Source organism: Cherax quadricarinatus, chromosome 26 (assembly GCF_038502225.1).
Source record: "Cherax quadricarinatus isolate ZL_2023a chromosome 26, ASM3850222v1, whole genome shotgun sequence".
Classification (NCBI taxonomy): domain Eukaryota; kingdom Metazoa; phylum Arthropoda; class Malacostraca; order Decapoda; family Parastacidae; genus Cherax; species Cherax quadricarinatus.
This window is the reverse complement of record NC_091317.1, coordinates 21,289,948-21,305,788: the sequence shown is the minus strand read 5'-3', so window position 1 is coordinate 21,305,788 and position 15,841 is coordinate 21,289,948. Positions and strand designations below refer to the sequence as shown.

At 37.6% G+C, this 15,841-nt stretch overlaps 1 protein-coding gene across 2 annotated transcripts in view; it reads right to left on the bottom strand.

Moving 5' to 3' along the window:
- The window catches only part of LOC128691710 (zinc finger protein 91), a 97,530-nt gene extending 82,015 nt beyond the window's left edge, over nt 1-15,515 (bottom strand). The window contains exons 1-4 of one of the 2 annotated variants that reach the window (XM_070088869.1): nt 15,384-15,515; nt 11,316-12,566; nt 8,093-8,962; nt 1,690-1,798 (exon numbers count right to left, since the gene is read on the bottom strand). In XM_070088869.1, the coding sequence (XP_069944970.1) occupies nt 1,690-1,798; nt 8,093-8,962; nt 11,316-12,512 (2,176 nt within the window). In that variant the 5' untranslated portion in view covers nt 12,513-12,566; nt 15,384-15,515. Of the gene's footprint in view, nt 1-1,689; nt 1,799-8,092; nt 8,963-11,315; nt 12,567-15,326 lie in introns of both variants that reach the window. The other variant, XM_070088870.1, reaches the window with a different exon arrangement.
- Between the last annotated feature and the right edge of the window lie 326 nt (nt 15,516-15,841).

Sequence of the window (15,841 nt, the reverse complement as noted above, 5' to 3'; positions counted from 1 at the left end):
TAGAATGACATGGAGAGTGTATAAATTTGCAGGGGAAGGAAGGCAGGGTCGGGGTCATCCTCGAAAAGGTTGGAGGGAGGGGGTAAAGGATGTTTTGTGGGTGAGGGGCTTGGACTTACAGCAAGCATACAGGAGCATGTTAGATAGGAGCGAATGGAGACGAATGGCATTTGAGACCTGACGAGCTGTTGGAGTGTGAGCAGGGTAATATTTAATGAAGGAATTCAGGGAAACCGATTATTTTTATATAGCCGGACTTGAGTCCTGGAAATGGGAAGTACAATGCCTGCACTTTAAAGGAGGGGTTTGGGATATTGGCAGTTTGGAGGGATATATTGTGTATCTTTATACGTATATGCTTCTAAACTGTTGTATTCTGAGCACCTCTGCAAAAACAGTGATTATGTGTGAGTGAGGTAAAAGTGTTGAATGATGATGAAAGTATTTTCTTTTTGGGGATTTTCTTTCTTTTTGGGTCACCCTGCCTTGGTGGGAGATGGCTGACTTGTTAAAAAAAAAAAAAAAAAAAAAAATGTAAGTAGGTGTAGCCCAGGCGGGCTACATCTACCGGCTACCTACACCTGACTTCCTACAAATAAATACTACTCACCCCTCATTCTACATTAAGACTACACATATTTTAAGGTAAATAATGAGTGTACTGTATGTGTATTTTATGTCTCTGGGCTGCTTTAAATATCGTATATTAAGTTTGGGACAGGGAGCCAGAGCTACCTACACCTGACTTCCTACAAATAAGTACTATTCATCTCTCGCCCTACATTAAGACTACAAATATTTTAAGGTAAGTAATGAATGTACAGGTCGGCCATCACTAATCCGGCATCATTGGGACCTGTAGTGTGCTGGATTAGTGAGTCTGCCGGATTACAGAGTGGTTAGGTTAGAATACACTTAATTAACCTATCAATAGAGAATCTTTCTGGTACATCTTCCTCATTTTTATCACTACATTCTCCTCCACTGCTTGCTGCTGTGGATTGACAACCATCTGCACAATTTCCGAGTCAGTATAATGATGAAATTTGAGTCAGTATAATGATGAAATTCGAGTCAGTATAATGATTTGAGTCAGTATAATGATGAAATTTGAAATTATGCTAGCCGAAATTAGTGCCGGATTTCTGATGGAACTGGATAACTGATTGCCGGATTAGTGATGGCCGACCTGCATTGTGTATGCATTTTACTTTTTGTGTTAATGCCTAGTTCTATTACTAACTTAATATAAGTTAGTGTAAACTTGTTTCTGGCAATTACATGCATTTATAAGTGAAAAAATGGCATTCTGCTTTTGGGCAATATCCGCTTTCCAGCAGTAGCCTGGAACCTAACCTGCTGTATAAATGGGGCCCTACTGTATATATACAACACAGAAAATATGTAGTTTAAACCATCATAACATATCATCTGCAATTACTTAAAATGTGCTGACCCAGTGTTAGAATTTCCATAATACAGTAGCATGAGCAGACCTCAGTCATGCTATTTTGTTTAAAACAGCTGTACTGGTGGAGTAAACACAGCAGACTACCAACATATACATGTATGGTATTTCTATGGAAATTTTATCCACTGTATGCACAGTAAGTTGTTCAGAATGAAGGCATTTGTGTCAGTCAGGACCAATAGCTTAATAAGAATAAACTCATTCAGAAGATAGCATACCTTTCTCTGTTTCAAGCTGACTTGCATCTTGTGAATTATGGACGGTCATGTGTCGTTTAAGCTGTTTCATACTCAGGAAGGATTTCTGACATTTCAGACATATGATTGCCTGAAAAAGGATGCATTTCACTATCACATCAAAAGAACTATTTATTTAAGAAATATATACACATGTACAACATGGGATTGCACCTTGGCACTTAAAAGAATATGCAGATGAGTTATGCTATCCACTCTGAAATTTTTTTAGGATTTCACTAAAGGAAGGTAAATTAGTAAACACATGGAAGATGGCACACATTGTGCCTATATTTTAAAAAAAGGCAATAGGGGAGGCCCTTTAATCCATAGGTTGGTTTCACTGACAAATGTTGTAAAATTATTACAAAAAGCCAATAGAGAAAAGTGGATAATAACATTCTAACTGGTAAACAATTTGGTTTTCTGTCTGTACATTCATGTATACTTTATCAAATCTCTTAGGGTATTATGACAGAGTTATGAAAAATGTTCAAGAAAGAAATGGATGGGCAGATTGTATTCTGACAGAGTTTCCTCATGAAAGACTAATTTGGAAATAGAAAAATAAAAGAGAAATTGCAGAAAAATTATTGCAATGGATGAAAGATTTTTTGTTTGAGAGGAAAATGCAAACTGTTACACAAGGAAAAATATCTGCATGTGGGGATGTCACAAGTGGGGTGCCACAAGGGTCTATACTTATCCCAATAATGTTTCTAATTTGTGTAAATGATATACCAAAGGAATAAAAATAAATAGCTGAAAATGTTCGCAGAGGATACAAAAATCTTATTTAATCCTATGACTGTTTCAGTCGTATATATACGTCTTACGAGCCACCGTGTTTGACGTATTAATACACATAAATTCTAGCAGCCTCAAATCAAGCGGGGGAAAGCTGGTAGGCCTACATGTGAGAGAATGGGTCTGCATGGTGGGTGTGCGCACTATGAAAAAAATCGGGGACTCAGTGGTGCATTGTGGAAGCTCCATTCCAGAAGTCCTTGTTCACCATGCCTCGCGGTAAGAAGCACATACCTCACTCCTTGGCGGATTGGAGGTTTATTGTTCCCAAGTGATAGTTCTAACAGTGATGGAAGTGCCAGTGAAAGTGAATTCCATGGTTTTGGTGTGACTGAAAGCAGTGCCCAGGATAACGAAATTAGTGATGAAAATCCAGATGACCCACAACCTTTCACCTCTGGTGCTGGGCCATCTCATTCACGTTCACCTGTACCAGGATGAAAGAGGTAGTGGTGGTGGTGTTGGCAGTGGCATGAGTCATGTGGCACCAGCAGCAGGCCACGCTACTACCCACGCTGGTAACTCAGCACAGCCACAACCACCCCCACATTCCCACAACATCCAAACCACAACCTGCACAAGCACAACCTTCACAACCACAACTACTTGTAAATATCCAGTACCCGCCAGCAGACTGCATTTGGGATTGGCAGTAAGGTAACAATTTTGTTCCCAATCCCCATCACTTTGATGAAATACAAAGTGGAATACAGCCATCATGTACACTTGGGAACAATGTCACTGAACTGGAATGCTTTTAGTTATTCTTTGATGAACCCCTGATGGACATTATTGTCAGGAAAAGCAATACATACTTCGAGTACACCATGGCAAACACAATTCTTTCACCAAGATCACGCCTACACCAGTGGAAGGACACAACTGTGGCAGAGATGTATCTGTTCTTTGCCACAATAATGTTTATGCCACATGTGTATAAGCACAGTGTCAACACGTACTGGTTGACAGACCTCCTGATTTCAACCCCAGCTTTCAGTGACATTATGCCAGTGAATAGATTTGTGCTACTGTTACGTATGCTACACTTTTCAGACAAAACAAGGCCTGACAGAAGCGACAGGTTGTATAAGATCAGGAATGTGTTTATGTACCTGAAACAAAAGTGCTGTATGTATTTTTATCCCTTCAAGAAACTTGTTATTGATGAGTCTTTGATTTTGTTCAAAGGCAGACTGTCATTAAAGCAGTAAATACCAAGCAAGAGGAAATGCTTAGGTATAAAGTTATTTGTACTGTGTGATTGCAAAAGTGGTCTGTGTACACTGGCAGTAATACATTGCAAGATACCAGGAAGTTACTGGGTATCTCTGGTGATGTGGTTAGAACAATGATGGAACCATATCTTAAGGGGCATATATTATATATACAGGAAGGCCCCGCTTTACGGCGTTTCACTTTACGGCGTTCCGCTAATACGGACATTTCAAATTATGACCAAAACTCGCTATACGGCTCCCCCCACCTGACTTTCTAATACGGTCACCGTGCCCCACCCTGTTTGTTTACATTCTCCATGAGCTCAGTAAGCACTAAGTCTCTCCATTTTGTCTGGAAACTCCAAAATTTCAAATGTTTTTAAAAGTTATTTCATAATTTATATATACTCTGATAATTATACTTATGTATAATTATACTTATGTATATTCAATAACTACATTGCCACTCACCTCTCACACATTCATATTAAGTAATTAAAGGTATGTAATAAATGTACTGTGTGTAATTTTACTTTTCATTGTTTTTTTTAATGCTTAGTTCTATTGCTAATTTAATATATGTCAGTGTAAATACGTTATCTAGCATTTATATGCATTTACAAGGAAAATAAAAGGGTGTTCCACTTTACGGCGGTTTCCGCTTTACGGCGGTAGCCTGGAACCTAACCCGCCGTATAAGTGGGGCCTTCCTGTACTGATAACTGTACACAGGCCCCTTACTCAGTGATTTCTTGCGAGTGAACATGACAGACGTGTGGCACAGTGCATGGAAATCATAAACATATCCCTAGGTTTGACGCAGGCACTCATAGAAGTGAGGTGCAGGTGTTTGCTGCCAATGACATCATGGCATTTCGGTGACATGACAAACATGATGTCACATTGTTGTCATCAGTTCACCGACACAAAATGGTAGACACGGGCAAGCAGAATAGAGAGACCAATGAATCCATTGTAAAACCTGCAGCTGTGATGGACTACAACCTCAATATGTACTTAGTGGACAAATGTGACATGCAGATTGGGTTTGCTGATTGTGTTTGCAAGAGTTATGAGTGGTACATAAAACTCTTTTTTCATCTTCTTGATATTTCCATGCTGAATGCTTATAATATTCAGAAGTTGAAGACCAACAACAAACCCAAATATGGTGAATTTTGTTTGTCAGCCATCAGACAAATATTATTCAAGTACCAAGGAACACTTGCAATAGACCAGTGCCCACGAAATTATCAACACATGCCCTATCGTCTGAGGCCTGATGATCACTACCCCAAACAACCGCCTCCTACTACTTTCAAGAAAACTGCTCAGAAGAGGTGTTATGTCTGTGCATATACCACAAAACGCCCACAAAAACGCAGAGACACTCATTTTATGTGTAAGGAGTGTAAAGTACCACTATGCATATACCCATGCTTCAAAGAATTCCACAAGCTGCAGCAGTTCTAGGAAAGTGTCCAGTGATTGTACATTTGTATATATATATAATAGAACAATAGTAATAAAAAAATTTTTATATTGTTCATTTGTGTAAACAAGTTTTGCAAACAATATAATGATACTAATGTTTATGCAATTATTGTGTTGCAGCATATAAGTGTATATATGTACATTGCACCTTACTTTGGTCTCACAGGCCACATAAGTTATGTGAAAAAATAAAATAGTGAAAAAAACAAGAAACCTTCAAATGGAAGTAAACCAAAGTTTACCGAGTGAGTGGCATTCGCCGCTGTTGCCATACACGGCTCATTTTCTGTCAACTTTACTCCTCTATATCTCAGTAAGTACTGATCACAATTTTTTTTTTTTTTTTTGGGGGGGGGGGGGCTTAAAACAATCAGAATATTTATCTTAACATTTTGATAAGAATTTTTTTTCCAAATATTTTTCAACACCAGGAGACACTTCAGGATTTGGGGTTGCGACAGTCAAAGGGTTAAAATTTATAATAAAAACAAATGTAAAGCTTAAGTGGAGGATCTGGATAATTCAAGAACATGGAGTGATAGATAGATGATGGAATTTAATGCAGATAAATGCCATGTAATGGGAGAAAGTGAAATTAGGCCACATGAAGAATACAGACTGAGAAGATGCTGAAAGCATCAGATAAAGGGATCTAGGAGTTATTAACAAAAAATAGTAACCAGGTCATACAAATCAGGCTTAGGAACTCATATGGAACACTGCAAATTATAAAATAGCTTTCAAATATGTGGATGGTGAAATGTTAAGCAAGTTGTTCATAACTTATATTAGGCCAAAATTGAAATATATAGCAGCTGTGTGGTGCCCACACCTGAAAAAAACACACACATAAATTAGAAAATGTTGCAAGAAGAGCTACAAAATGGCTGCCAGAGCTGAGCAATATGAGCTATGATTAAAAGTGGAAAAACATTAAAGTTGCCCAAGTTGGATGATAGAAGGAGAAGAGGAGAATGGAACCACCTATAAGGTTTGAAAGTACGTGAAAGGGTAGATAAAGAAGGTTCCTTAGCATCGGCAACAGGAATAACAAGAGGCCACCATTGCAAACTGAGGGAAAAGTGAAGTGGAAAAGATAGTAGAAAATTTTTCTTCTCAAATAGAGTAGTTGGCCAGTGGAATGCATTAAAAGAGGAATTAGTGTTGCAACCACTGAAAATTTAAAAAAATTATACAATGAACAGAGTATAAAATACTGGACACTATGAGCATAGCTCTACTCCTGTAATTACAAATAATTACACGCACTACAGAAGAAATTTTTGGTATAGGAGGGTGGGTGCAGGTGAGAAGAGGAGAAACTGGAATAATGATGAGCTAAAGTCAGTGTTGGGGAGAAACATTAGTGTATGAAAGATTTTTACAAAGTAGAAGTGATATATGTGGGCAGAGAATGTGGAGAGAAGAGAGAGATTAAGAGTGTTTAGGGAGTTAAGAGATGAGCCAATAAGTGGATGAGGCATTATCAACAAATTTTGCTGTAAATAAGAAAAAGATTTGGAGTGAGGTTAATAGGTTGAGGAAGCATGGGGAAACAAGTGAATTTAACATTTAAAAACAATAGAGAGGGAGATATTAGATGAGGATGTGCAAGTACTGAGATGGTACAGCTGTTAACTGTTAATGAAGAAAAGGAGGCGGCAATTTCATGCATTGGGCACGGAGGTATAAGATCTTTTAGGTGCAAGGAAGAACCAGACGTGAATGGGGGGGGGGGGGGGACATGCATGAGGCAGTGTGTAGAATGAAAGGGGGTGAAGAAGCTGGAATATATGGACTCAAGAGAGAAATGTCAAAAGCAGGTGGAAATATAGTTGAGGTGTGGTTAGTGTATTTGTTCAATACATGCATGAAAGAAGAGAGGATACCTCAGGACTGGCAGAGAACATGCACAGTCCTTTTCTATAAGGGTAAGGAAGACCAGAGAGTGTAGGAATTACAGGGAAATAAGCTTGTGGAGTATACTGAGTAAAGTGTATGGAAGAATTATTACTGAGAGAATTAAGGGTGAAACAAAACGTAGGATTGCAGAGGAAAAAAAGGAAGATTTAGGAAGGGTTGATGGATAGACCAAGTGTTTACTGTGATGCATATAAGTGAACAATACTTACATAAAGGTAAAGAAGTTTTTGTTGTATTTATGGATTTAGAAAAGGCACATGACAGGTTAGAGTGGGAAGCAATGTGGCAGATGTTGCAAATATATGGAACAGATAGTAGGTTACTAATGTGCTGCAGAAGTGTGAGCAAAGTAACTTATAAGAAGTGATTCAAGAAAAAATGGTGAGCTTGGAAGTGTGAAGCAAGTACAGAGCCTGCATTCTGAAGGAAAGGTGGGAATGTTAAAGTTTGGAGAGAACTGCAATTGTAATGTTTGTGCATGTCTGGCAAGACAACTATTGAATGAATAACAGTGAATGTTTCCTTTTTTGGGGGCCACCCTACCTTGATAAGAGACCTGATATAGTTAAAAGTAAAAAAAAATTACTACTACTGCAGAATGCATATAAAAACTGCATTCATATTTAAACTCGTTTTTCTTAATTTTGATTACTAACAACCTGCAACCAGTACTCTTCTCACATTAATATTCACATTAGACATCTTTATAAATACTATACAAAAAAGCTGTCTTAAGCCTATTACCCAATTCTCACTTCCATCTTTACATTTGAAACATTTTCTTTCCATATTTTCTTGTTTCAATGAATACTGTATTTTTTCTATTCCAATAATTTCTTTAAAATGTGTCTATTTATTAGATAATCCCTACAGCCTTTAAAACTGATGCTGACTTGGACTACCCACTAAATTTGTGAGACAGTAGTGCTAAAAGTAAAACATACCTGATCGTGTCCAGCTTTATGCAAGGCAAGTTCCTCTGCCGAAGGCAAATATATGTTGCATAATCCACAGCGATGCAGGGTTGGTCCTTCTTCTGTAACCTTGTAAAGTAAATCCTCCTCTCTTCTTGTTCCTTTCTTTTCCTCCTCCTCAACATTAGCTACAGCTTCCACCAAACAATTCACAACATTCTTTAAGATGTTAAGATCCTGATCTGCTGTATCCTGAGAATTCTTATCTGAACATGACTTCAATTTCTCACTCTTGGCATGATTTAACTGGCTACTGGAACCTCCAACAGATGAGAGCCACATGTTATCGAAACTTAAATATTCTTGAAGACTATGTGAACTATGGCTAGCCAAAGTGTTGTCTTGCAAGGATGAGTATTTACCTAATAATAAATCCATTTTATGATCAGATGCATTTCGATCAGTAATAATGCAATGAATTTGTCTGCTTGTTAGTGCATGTTCATTCTGAAGATGGATCACAAGCCAGCTCTCATCTTCAGCTACATGTTCACACTCTTCTTGAGGACACTTCTGAGGCCGGTGACGCCACAAGTGCACCTGCAGCACGCCCTGCTGGGTAAATCTGGCACCACAGATTAGACAGCCATGTGGCTGTAGCTTCTCAAGGTGTTGCTTGGCATGTGCCGCCAGCTGATGCTGTGCTGAGAACTTAAGAGAGCAGCTTGGGCATGCAAGGGTAGCTGGGTGTTTACGGACGTGAGCCTTACGTTCTGCGGGTGTTGATAACCGAGCGCCACACACAAAGCAAGCTACAGCCTTATTCTTAATGCCATGGTGGACACGAAGATGCCAATCTTGTTGATTCTCACTCCAACATTCATGTTTACACAGGAAGCACTGCAAATTATGAACATTTTAATTGAAATTTATTATACAGGGTACGTATGACAGACAATGATATTTGGCAATCCTTCTCTCCTGGTAAAAATTAATTAAACCAAACTCTTATTAGCATTGTTGATCTTTCTTCTTCTTCTTTCAACAAACCAGCTGCATCCCACAGAAGTAGGGTGGCCCAAAAAGAAAACGAAAGTTTCTCTTTTAAACTTTAGTAATGTATACAGAAGGGGTTACTAGCCCCTTGCTCCCAGCATGTTAGTCGCCTCTACAACACGCATGGCTTATGGAGGAAGAAGTCTGTTCTGCTTCCCCATGGAGATAAGAGGAAATAAATAAGAACAATGTCCAGATCTGAAGAAAATTGTCATCTTACGTCAATAATAATAAATGGAATTAAAATGGTAGCCAACTTGCATTCTCATACATCGGCTCATCCAGTCATGTTTAGAACACAAAAATTAGTATCTCTGACATAAAAAATATTAAAGGTAAAAATAAATTATTTAAAATATTCAAAATTCATCTTGATATACTGTACACATCTATTAATTCACAAGTGATTGGTGACTGCCTTGGCAGCCATCTGGGACTTTTTAAATTTCTTAAGGGTGACTGAGTGGCACCCACTGGAATATCATTCTAGACACCTGAAAGACATAAATTCTACTAAAACCAATTATGTTCACAAAATTCCATGTTCAGCAACTAGGAAAGAATCATGCAAGGAAAGAATCATGCAAGAATTGAGTGGCAAACCAGTGCAATAGGTATTACAAGAACCCAGCAAGAAAATAAAAAATGAATGGAGAATAGAAGTGATAATATCATGGCCAGAACAATTCACAAGTAACTCACAATTAGGAGAGGAAACTTCAAAGGGCATTCCAGTTCATCCTGGTAAGTTATTAATTCACAACTGATAATAAACTGAGACAGATCAAAACAACATCTAAAGTTTCCTCTTCCAATTGTGGATTAGTCGATGTTTATTGTAACATTATTAATAGGCTCCACTTATCCCAAAATCCTTTTCCCAGGATTCCTAATGCCAACCCAGATGCAAGGTAGACATACTAGTTAGGTACTAGGACACATGTGCAACTTATTATTAGTTTACCCTATGAGATTAGTTTGCCTTACGATCAGTTTGCCTTTTGATTAGTTTGCCTTGTAATTAGTTTACCTTGTAATTAGTTTGCCTTATGATTAGATTGCCTTGTGATTAGCTGGCCTTATGATTAGACTGCCTTGTGATTAGTTTGCCTTATGATTAGATTGTCTTGTGATTAGTTTGCCTTATGATTAGATTGTCTTGTGATTAGTTTGCCTTATGATTAGATTGTCTTGTGATTAGTTTGCCTTATGATTAGATTGCCTTGTGATTAGTTTGCCTTATGATTAGATTGTCTTGTGATTAGTTTGCCTTATGATTAGATTGTCTTGTGATTAGTTTGCCAGAAATGTATTTGCATAATTAGTGGCTTTCTTCTGAGACTTTTATTATATCAAATATTATATGCATTACAACAAGATCAAATTCAAAATACAGTATAATCAACTCGAATATATAACTACCATCAATGATCTGTATGGCTTGTAAAAAAAAAAATAATTTTAATATTAATTTTAATTTTTTTGAAATACTAGGGATGCAACTCATCACTAAGTTGGAGCTCTACTGCATTTCCATTTCTCTTGATTTAAAATTTTTATATATAGGTACCTTTTTCTTTCATCAACCCCCCCCCCCCCACCCAATCATCACCACTGATACAGTCTGTCCTGAGGTAGGCAGTGCAGTATCTATATTTTGCACATATGATGCATTTAAAAATGTAACTGCATGTTCAACACTAATGTTTCTTTTTTTTTTTTCAACAAGTTGGCCATCTCCCACCGAGGCAGGGTGACCCAAAAAGGAAGAAAATCCCCAAAAAGAAAATACTTTCATCATCATTCAACACTTTCACCTCACTCACACATAATCACTGTCTTTGCAGAGGTGCTCAGAACACAACAGTTTAGAAGCATATATAAAGATATATAATGTACCCCTCCAAACTGCCAATATCCCAAACCCCTCCTTTAAAGTGCAGGCATTGTACTTCCCATTTCCAGTACTTAAGTCCAGCTACATAAAAATAACACTAATGTATAAATGCTAAAACATTTGCAAAGAATAATAATTAGAAAATCTGAAGATAACAGAACTGGCACTGTACCAATGATGAACACTGATCCACACAAGAATGAATGTTCAGAATTATTTTCTTTATAACTGTGAATACCAAAACAGAGAAATACTGTAAACTTAAATAATGATTATTACACTAAGCAATGCAAGCCTTACCAAGAATGATGTGATGTTTTTCTGCTGATGTTGCACAACCAAATGATGTCTGAGTGTGGCAGCTGATGGAAGAACATTGGAACACATGGAACATTTAAGCCATTCTGAAGACATCTGCTCTTCTGAATCTGCAGCCAGACTTCGAGGTTTTCGTAAGAGTGGTGCATATACTGTTGCATGAGTTATCTTGGCTTCCTTCCGGGGACCTTCCTCAGCATCTTCTACTATGCAATTTAATTTCCTTTTATGGTTTATAGTGGCATTACTCTGAGTGTCTTTCACGGCACCACAACATAGTGAACTTGTGAATACCTCAGCTCCAGGTTTAATGTGATTTGATGCACATTTCTTTATTGATGTAGATGATTCTGCCATGGTGCATGAGGGTGTGTTGTAATTACCTTCATGCTCAACAGAAGAGAGAACAACTGATGATTCAGTATTATCTTGACTGCTCACTCCAGGAACGGTTCCATCCACAGGATGTGTCAGTGATATATTCAGCTTTTTTCCTATGTCTATTTTATTTTCTGCTGAGATGTTGTTAGGAGGACATATTCTTAAGTGGGAAGTATTTCCTCCAGAATTTGACTCTGATGCAATAGGTACACAGCTAGGAAGCGAGTCAGTCGTGGCCAAAGAATTGTCATTTAAACTCACAATAATTACTTCCTTCTCAGAGATTGGAAAACACTGAAACACCACACCATCTTCACTCACCAAGAATGGAGCAGAGTTCAGTAAATCAACCTTTGATTCCTTGGGTTCTCCATCACTTTCCACATTAGTTTGAATCCCTGCATTGCCTTCAGGTCTCGTCTCTATGTGCGAGGGGTCCAGTCCTGTAGTTTCAAGGACTGACATTCTCTCTGATAAATCAACATTATCATTAGAAAGACCACCTTGTTGTACTTCATCGGCTGCACCAATGCCAAAGATGGGCACTTCCTCTAAATATCGACAAGGTTGTGCAAGCTCGACCTTGATTAAATTATCCCTATCAAGTTTTGAAGTGAGTTCGCAAAACTCTGATGTCAATAATGAGGAATTTTGGGTAGTGTCTCCTGCAGTTTCAGAGGCAGTACTGTGTGTCATGGTTTGAGATATTGTGACTGGTAACCTAGGTACAAGACTACTTTGGAGGTTGCTGGTGACTATCCTCTCCATGATGAAGTGACCGTCACTGATATATGGCATGGAGTCAAAACGTATCCTCTTTCTTCCTGATGCATCTCTTCCATATGTAAACACCTACAAAAATTAGATGCTATTACTTTATGCATTATATCTTAATACTGTATATGTACATACGTATGTATATCTCAATATCATTATAAAAGCAATGGAAATTACATTACATTTAGCCTCTTGACTGTCCGACACGTAGAACTATGTCACTGAGGCCAGGATATGTCACATAGATCTATGTCATGAGCTCAGCTCACTCAGAAAAGCTGTGAGCAGTAAACTTTGGTCTAGATATGAAAGAATGGGTCTGTGCAGTGAGTGTGCATAGAATAAAAAAAAAAAGCATTTCTGATTATATTTTATTATCTGAGTAATAGGGTAGTAAGGTAAGTGTAAATGCTCATGCACTATTATTAATAATTCTACTGTTCCATAAAATATACATCATAGATCTGATATAAATTTAGTGTAATTTATCTGTATTTATCAAATACATTTCATCTGCAGCTTGTTTCTTCATGCCCGACATAAATTCTGTTTTTAACAGCTAGCCTATTACACTACCTAGTACTTCAATCTCAAACACCTTTTTATTAAAATGTATTGTCCATGCTGTACTCTCATGCAATGCCTAAATTTATATCCTAGGAATAAAATTAAAGGAATTTGTAAGCTTTAGAATTTGTTTCCCAAAAATGCTGTGCATAACAAATGAATTACTCTAAACATACAACTGTTACTGAGTTCCATTTTAAGAGAATCAAAACTGCAACCAGAATAAATGCAAACTCATCCATTGTAACTTCCATGCATGTTTCAAAAGAAATAAAGATACTGGATTTTCATTTTCATTTTTCAATTTATACCCCTGTATGAGACATACAGCAAGTAAGTTTATTTATTTAGGCACTAGTACACATAAGTACAATTATCATACATAGTGTAAATTACCTAGGATAACCCCAAAAAGTCAGACAAAGTGACTTATTTCCACTGGGGACCTTGACTCCAATTTTTAGACTGAACCAGATCTTGGAGGTTATAATAATATCAACATTTCTTGCACATACAATTAGTCTTAGTTCTATTGTGTTTCTTGTTCTTTTGCTATTTGTACAGTAGATGCTAATAAAGGTTTTGTCTCACCTCTCTCCTTTGCCTTAATTTGTAGATTAATTTTCTTGTTTCAGTGATTGACCACTGTAGGCTAAACTTTTGTGCATAGTATTATGTCTATGGGTCCTGTTGCAACTATCAAGAAAGTGCTTCAGGTCAGGATTAATATTAAAATTTATTGTTTTGTATATGGAGAATGTACAGTAGTAGGAGTGCATGTTTTATATGTAGTAACCAAATTTAGGTCTTTGAAGAGTGGGGAAAGGAGGGTGTGGTCTAGCAGTGTACTGTGCGATCATTTGTACTGAAGCTTTTTAAGTTATTATTAGCTTGAGGTGATTTGCTGTTGTGGATCCCCAGGTACAAATAGCAGAGGTGAGGTAGGGGTAGATTTGTGAATAGCATAATGTAAGTAGTGCTGTTTGTGGTATATAAAAAGGTATCTCTGCGAGGATGCCAACTGTTTGGGACACTTTTGACACTTTTTGTTGTGTGTTGGATGTGGATGTTGAATTTCAAGTTGCTGTCAAGGTGCAGACCCAGAAATTTTCCCTCATTATGTTTAGCAATAAGAGTGGCATAAACCTTGGTAATAAATACCGACAAGTTGGTTTAGAAAGACACGTAAGCAAACACTATGTATGTTAGAAGTGATCAAGGTCCCAGGACCGAAATGTTTTCTAATAAATATGTCATAGTGTTTGCTTACGTGTCTTTCTAAACCAGCAATAAGAGTACTGTTAATCATAAGGTTTAGCTGAACATTACTTGCATAATGTAGAAGATTTTGTCACTCTTAAGTGTGAATTTACTGGTAGTCATCCAGGTTGATATTTTTAAGAACTCTTCATTAACAACGTTATTGAGTGATGCTGGATTTGAGTGAGAGATGACAAAAGTTGCGTTGTCAGCAAAGACAGTAGGTCTAAGTTGCTGTGATACATTTGGAAAGTCGTTGGTATATAGGAGGAAGAGCAGGAGGCCAAGGACACTTCCCTGTGGAACACCAATGTTCAGAGGTCTTGCTAAAGAGGTCGTGTCCCTAGTAGAGACGTATTACTGTCCGTTAGTAAGGTAATACTTTATATATGCAAGTGCATGGCCTTTGATACCGTAATAATGAAGTTTGTGATGTAGAATGCTATAGTCTACTATATCAAAAGCTTTCCTTAGGTCGATAAAGAGACTTAGTGGATATTCATTGCTTTCAAAGTGCTATTTAAAGTAGGTTTAACCACACTGATGCTCTCTCTGACCTACATAGATCAACAGCTGCCTTATACTGCACCACCAACAAACTTTATTTCTTACTGCAGTATACAAAATGTAGTTTACATGCAATAAAATGTTAAGCACAAAAGAAAGCCACTAGCATGCAGTGCATTTCAGGCAACACTTAATAAGGTGATTTAAATACACACGAGTACAGTTATCATACACTGTTTAACATGTGTGCAAATTACCTAGGATGACCCAAAACAGTCAAAGTGACTTACTTCCATTGGGGTCAAGTTACCATCAGTTGAATGAAATAAATTATACGTTAGTATTTAGTTTTATTGGGTGGGTTATCCTAAGTTAAATCTCTATTATTTACCACACTCACTGTACCTATAACTGTGTGCTTAATGCAAACATTTGTCAAAATAAATACAGTAATAGCAGAATAAATTCAGGCTTGGTCACTTAATTTAGTATTTTGCTTACTCTAACTCTGCCACAGTAACTACCACCATTAAACCTCAATTTTCAGGGTCCTCCTACCTAAGTCTTCAGTTATTTATAAGCTTCCAAGTCGATAAAAACTTAAAAGATATTTAAAAAAAAATGTTAGCAGCACGGTCATTGCAGTGTTGTTGTTGGTGTTGTTAAGGGCAGCCACAACTTGCGCCTCCTCGAGCACTGCTTCCCTGGGAGTCCGGCCAAGTCATGGACATGTCTGGGCCAGAAATGTAGATAAAGATAATTGATAATCTTAACTTGTCATGATTGTGATCAGACCTACCTGGAGTTCATTACCTTTGTAACTTGTTCAGCTATCAAAACTTTGGGGTCCAGTCCCTGGACCCATTATGTACCTCTGTAATCTTTTGACTACCACCCACAGGATGGGTATGGGGTTACTACCACCCACAGGATGGGTATGGAGTGACTACCACCCACAGGATGGGTATGGAGTGACTACCACCCACAGGATGGGTATGGAGTGCATAATAAACATA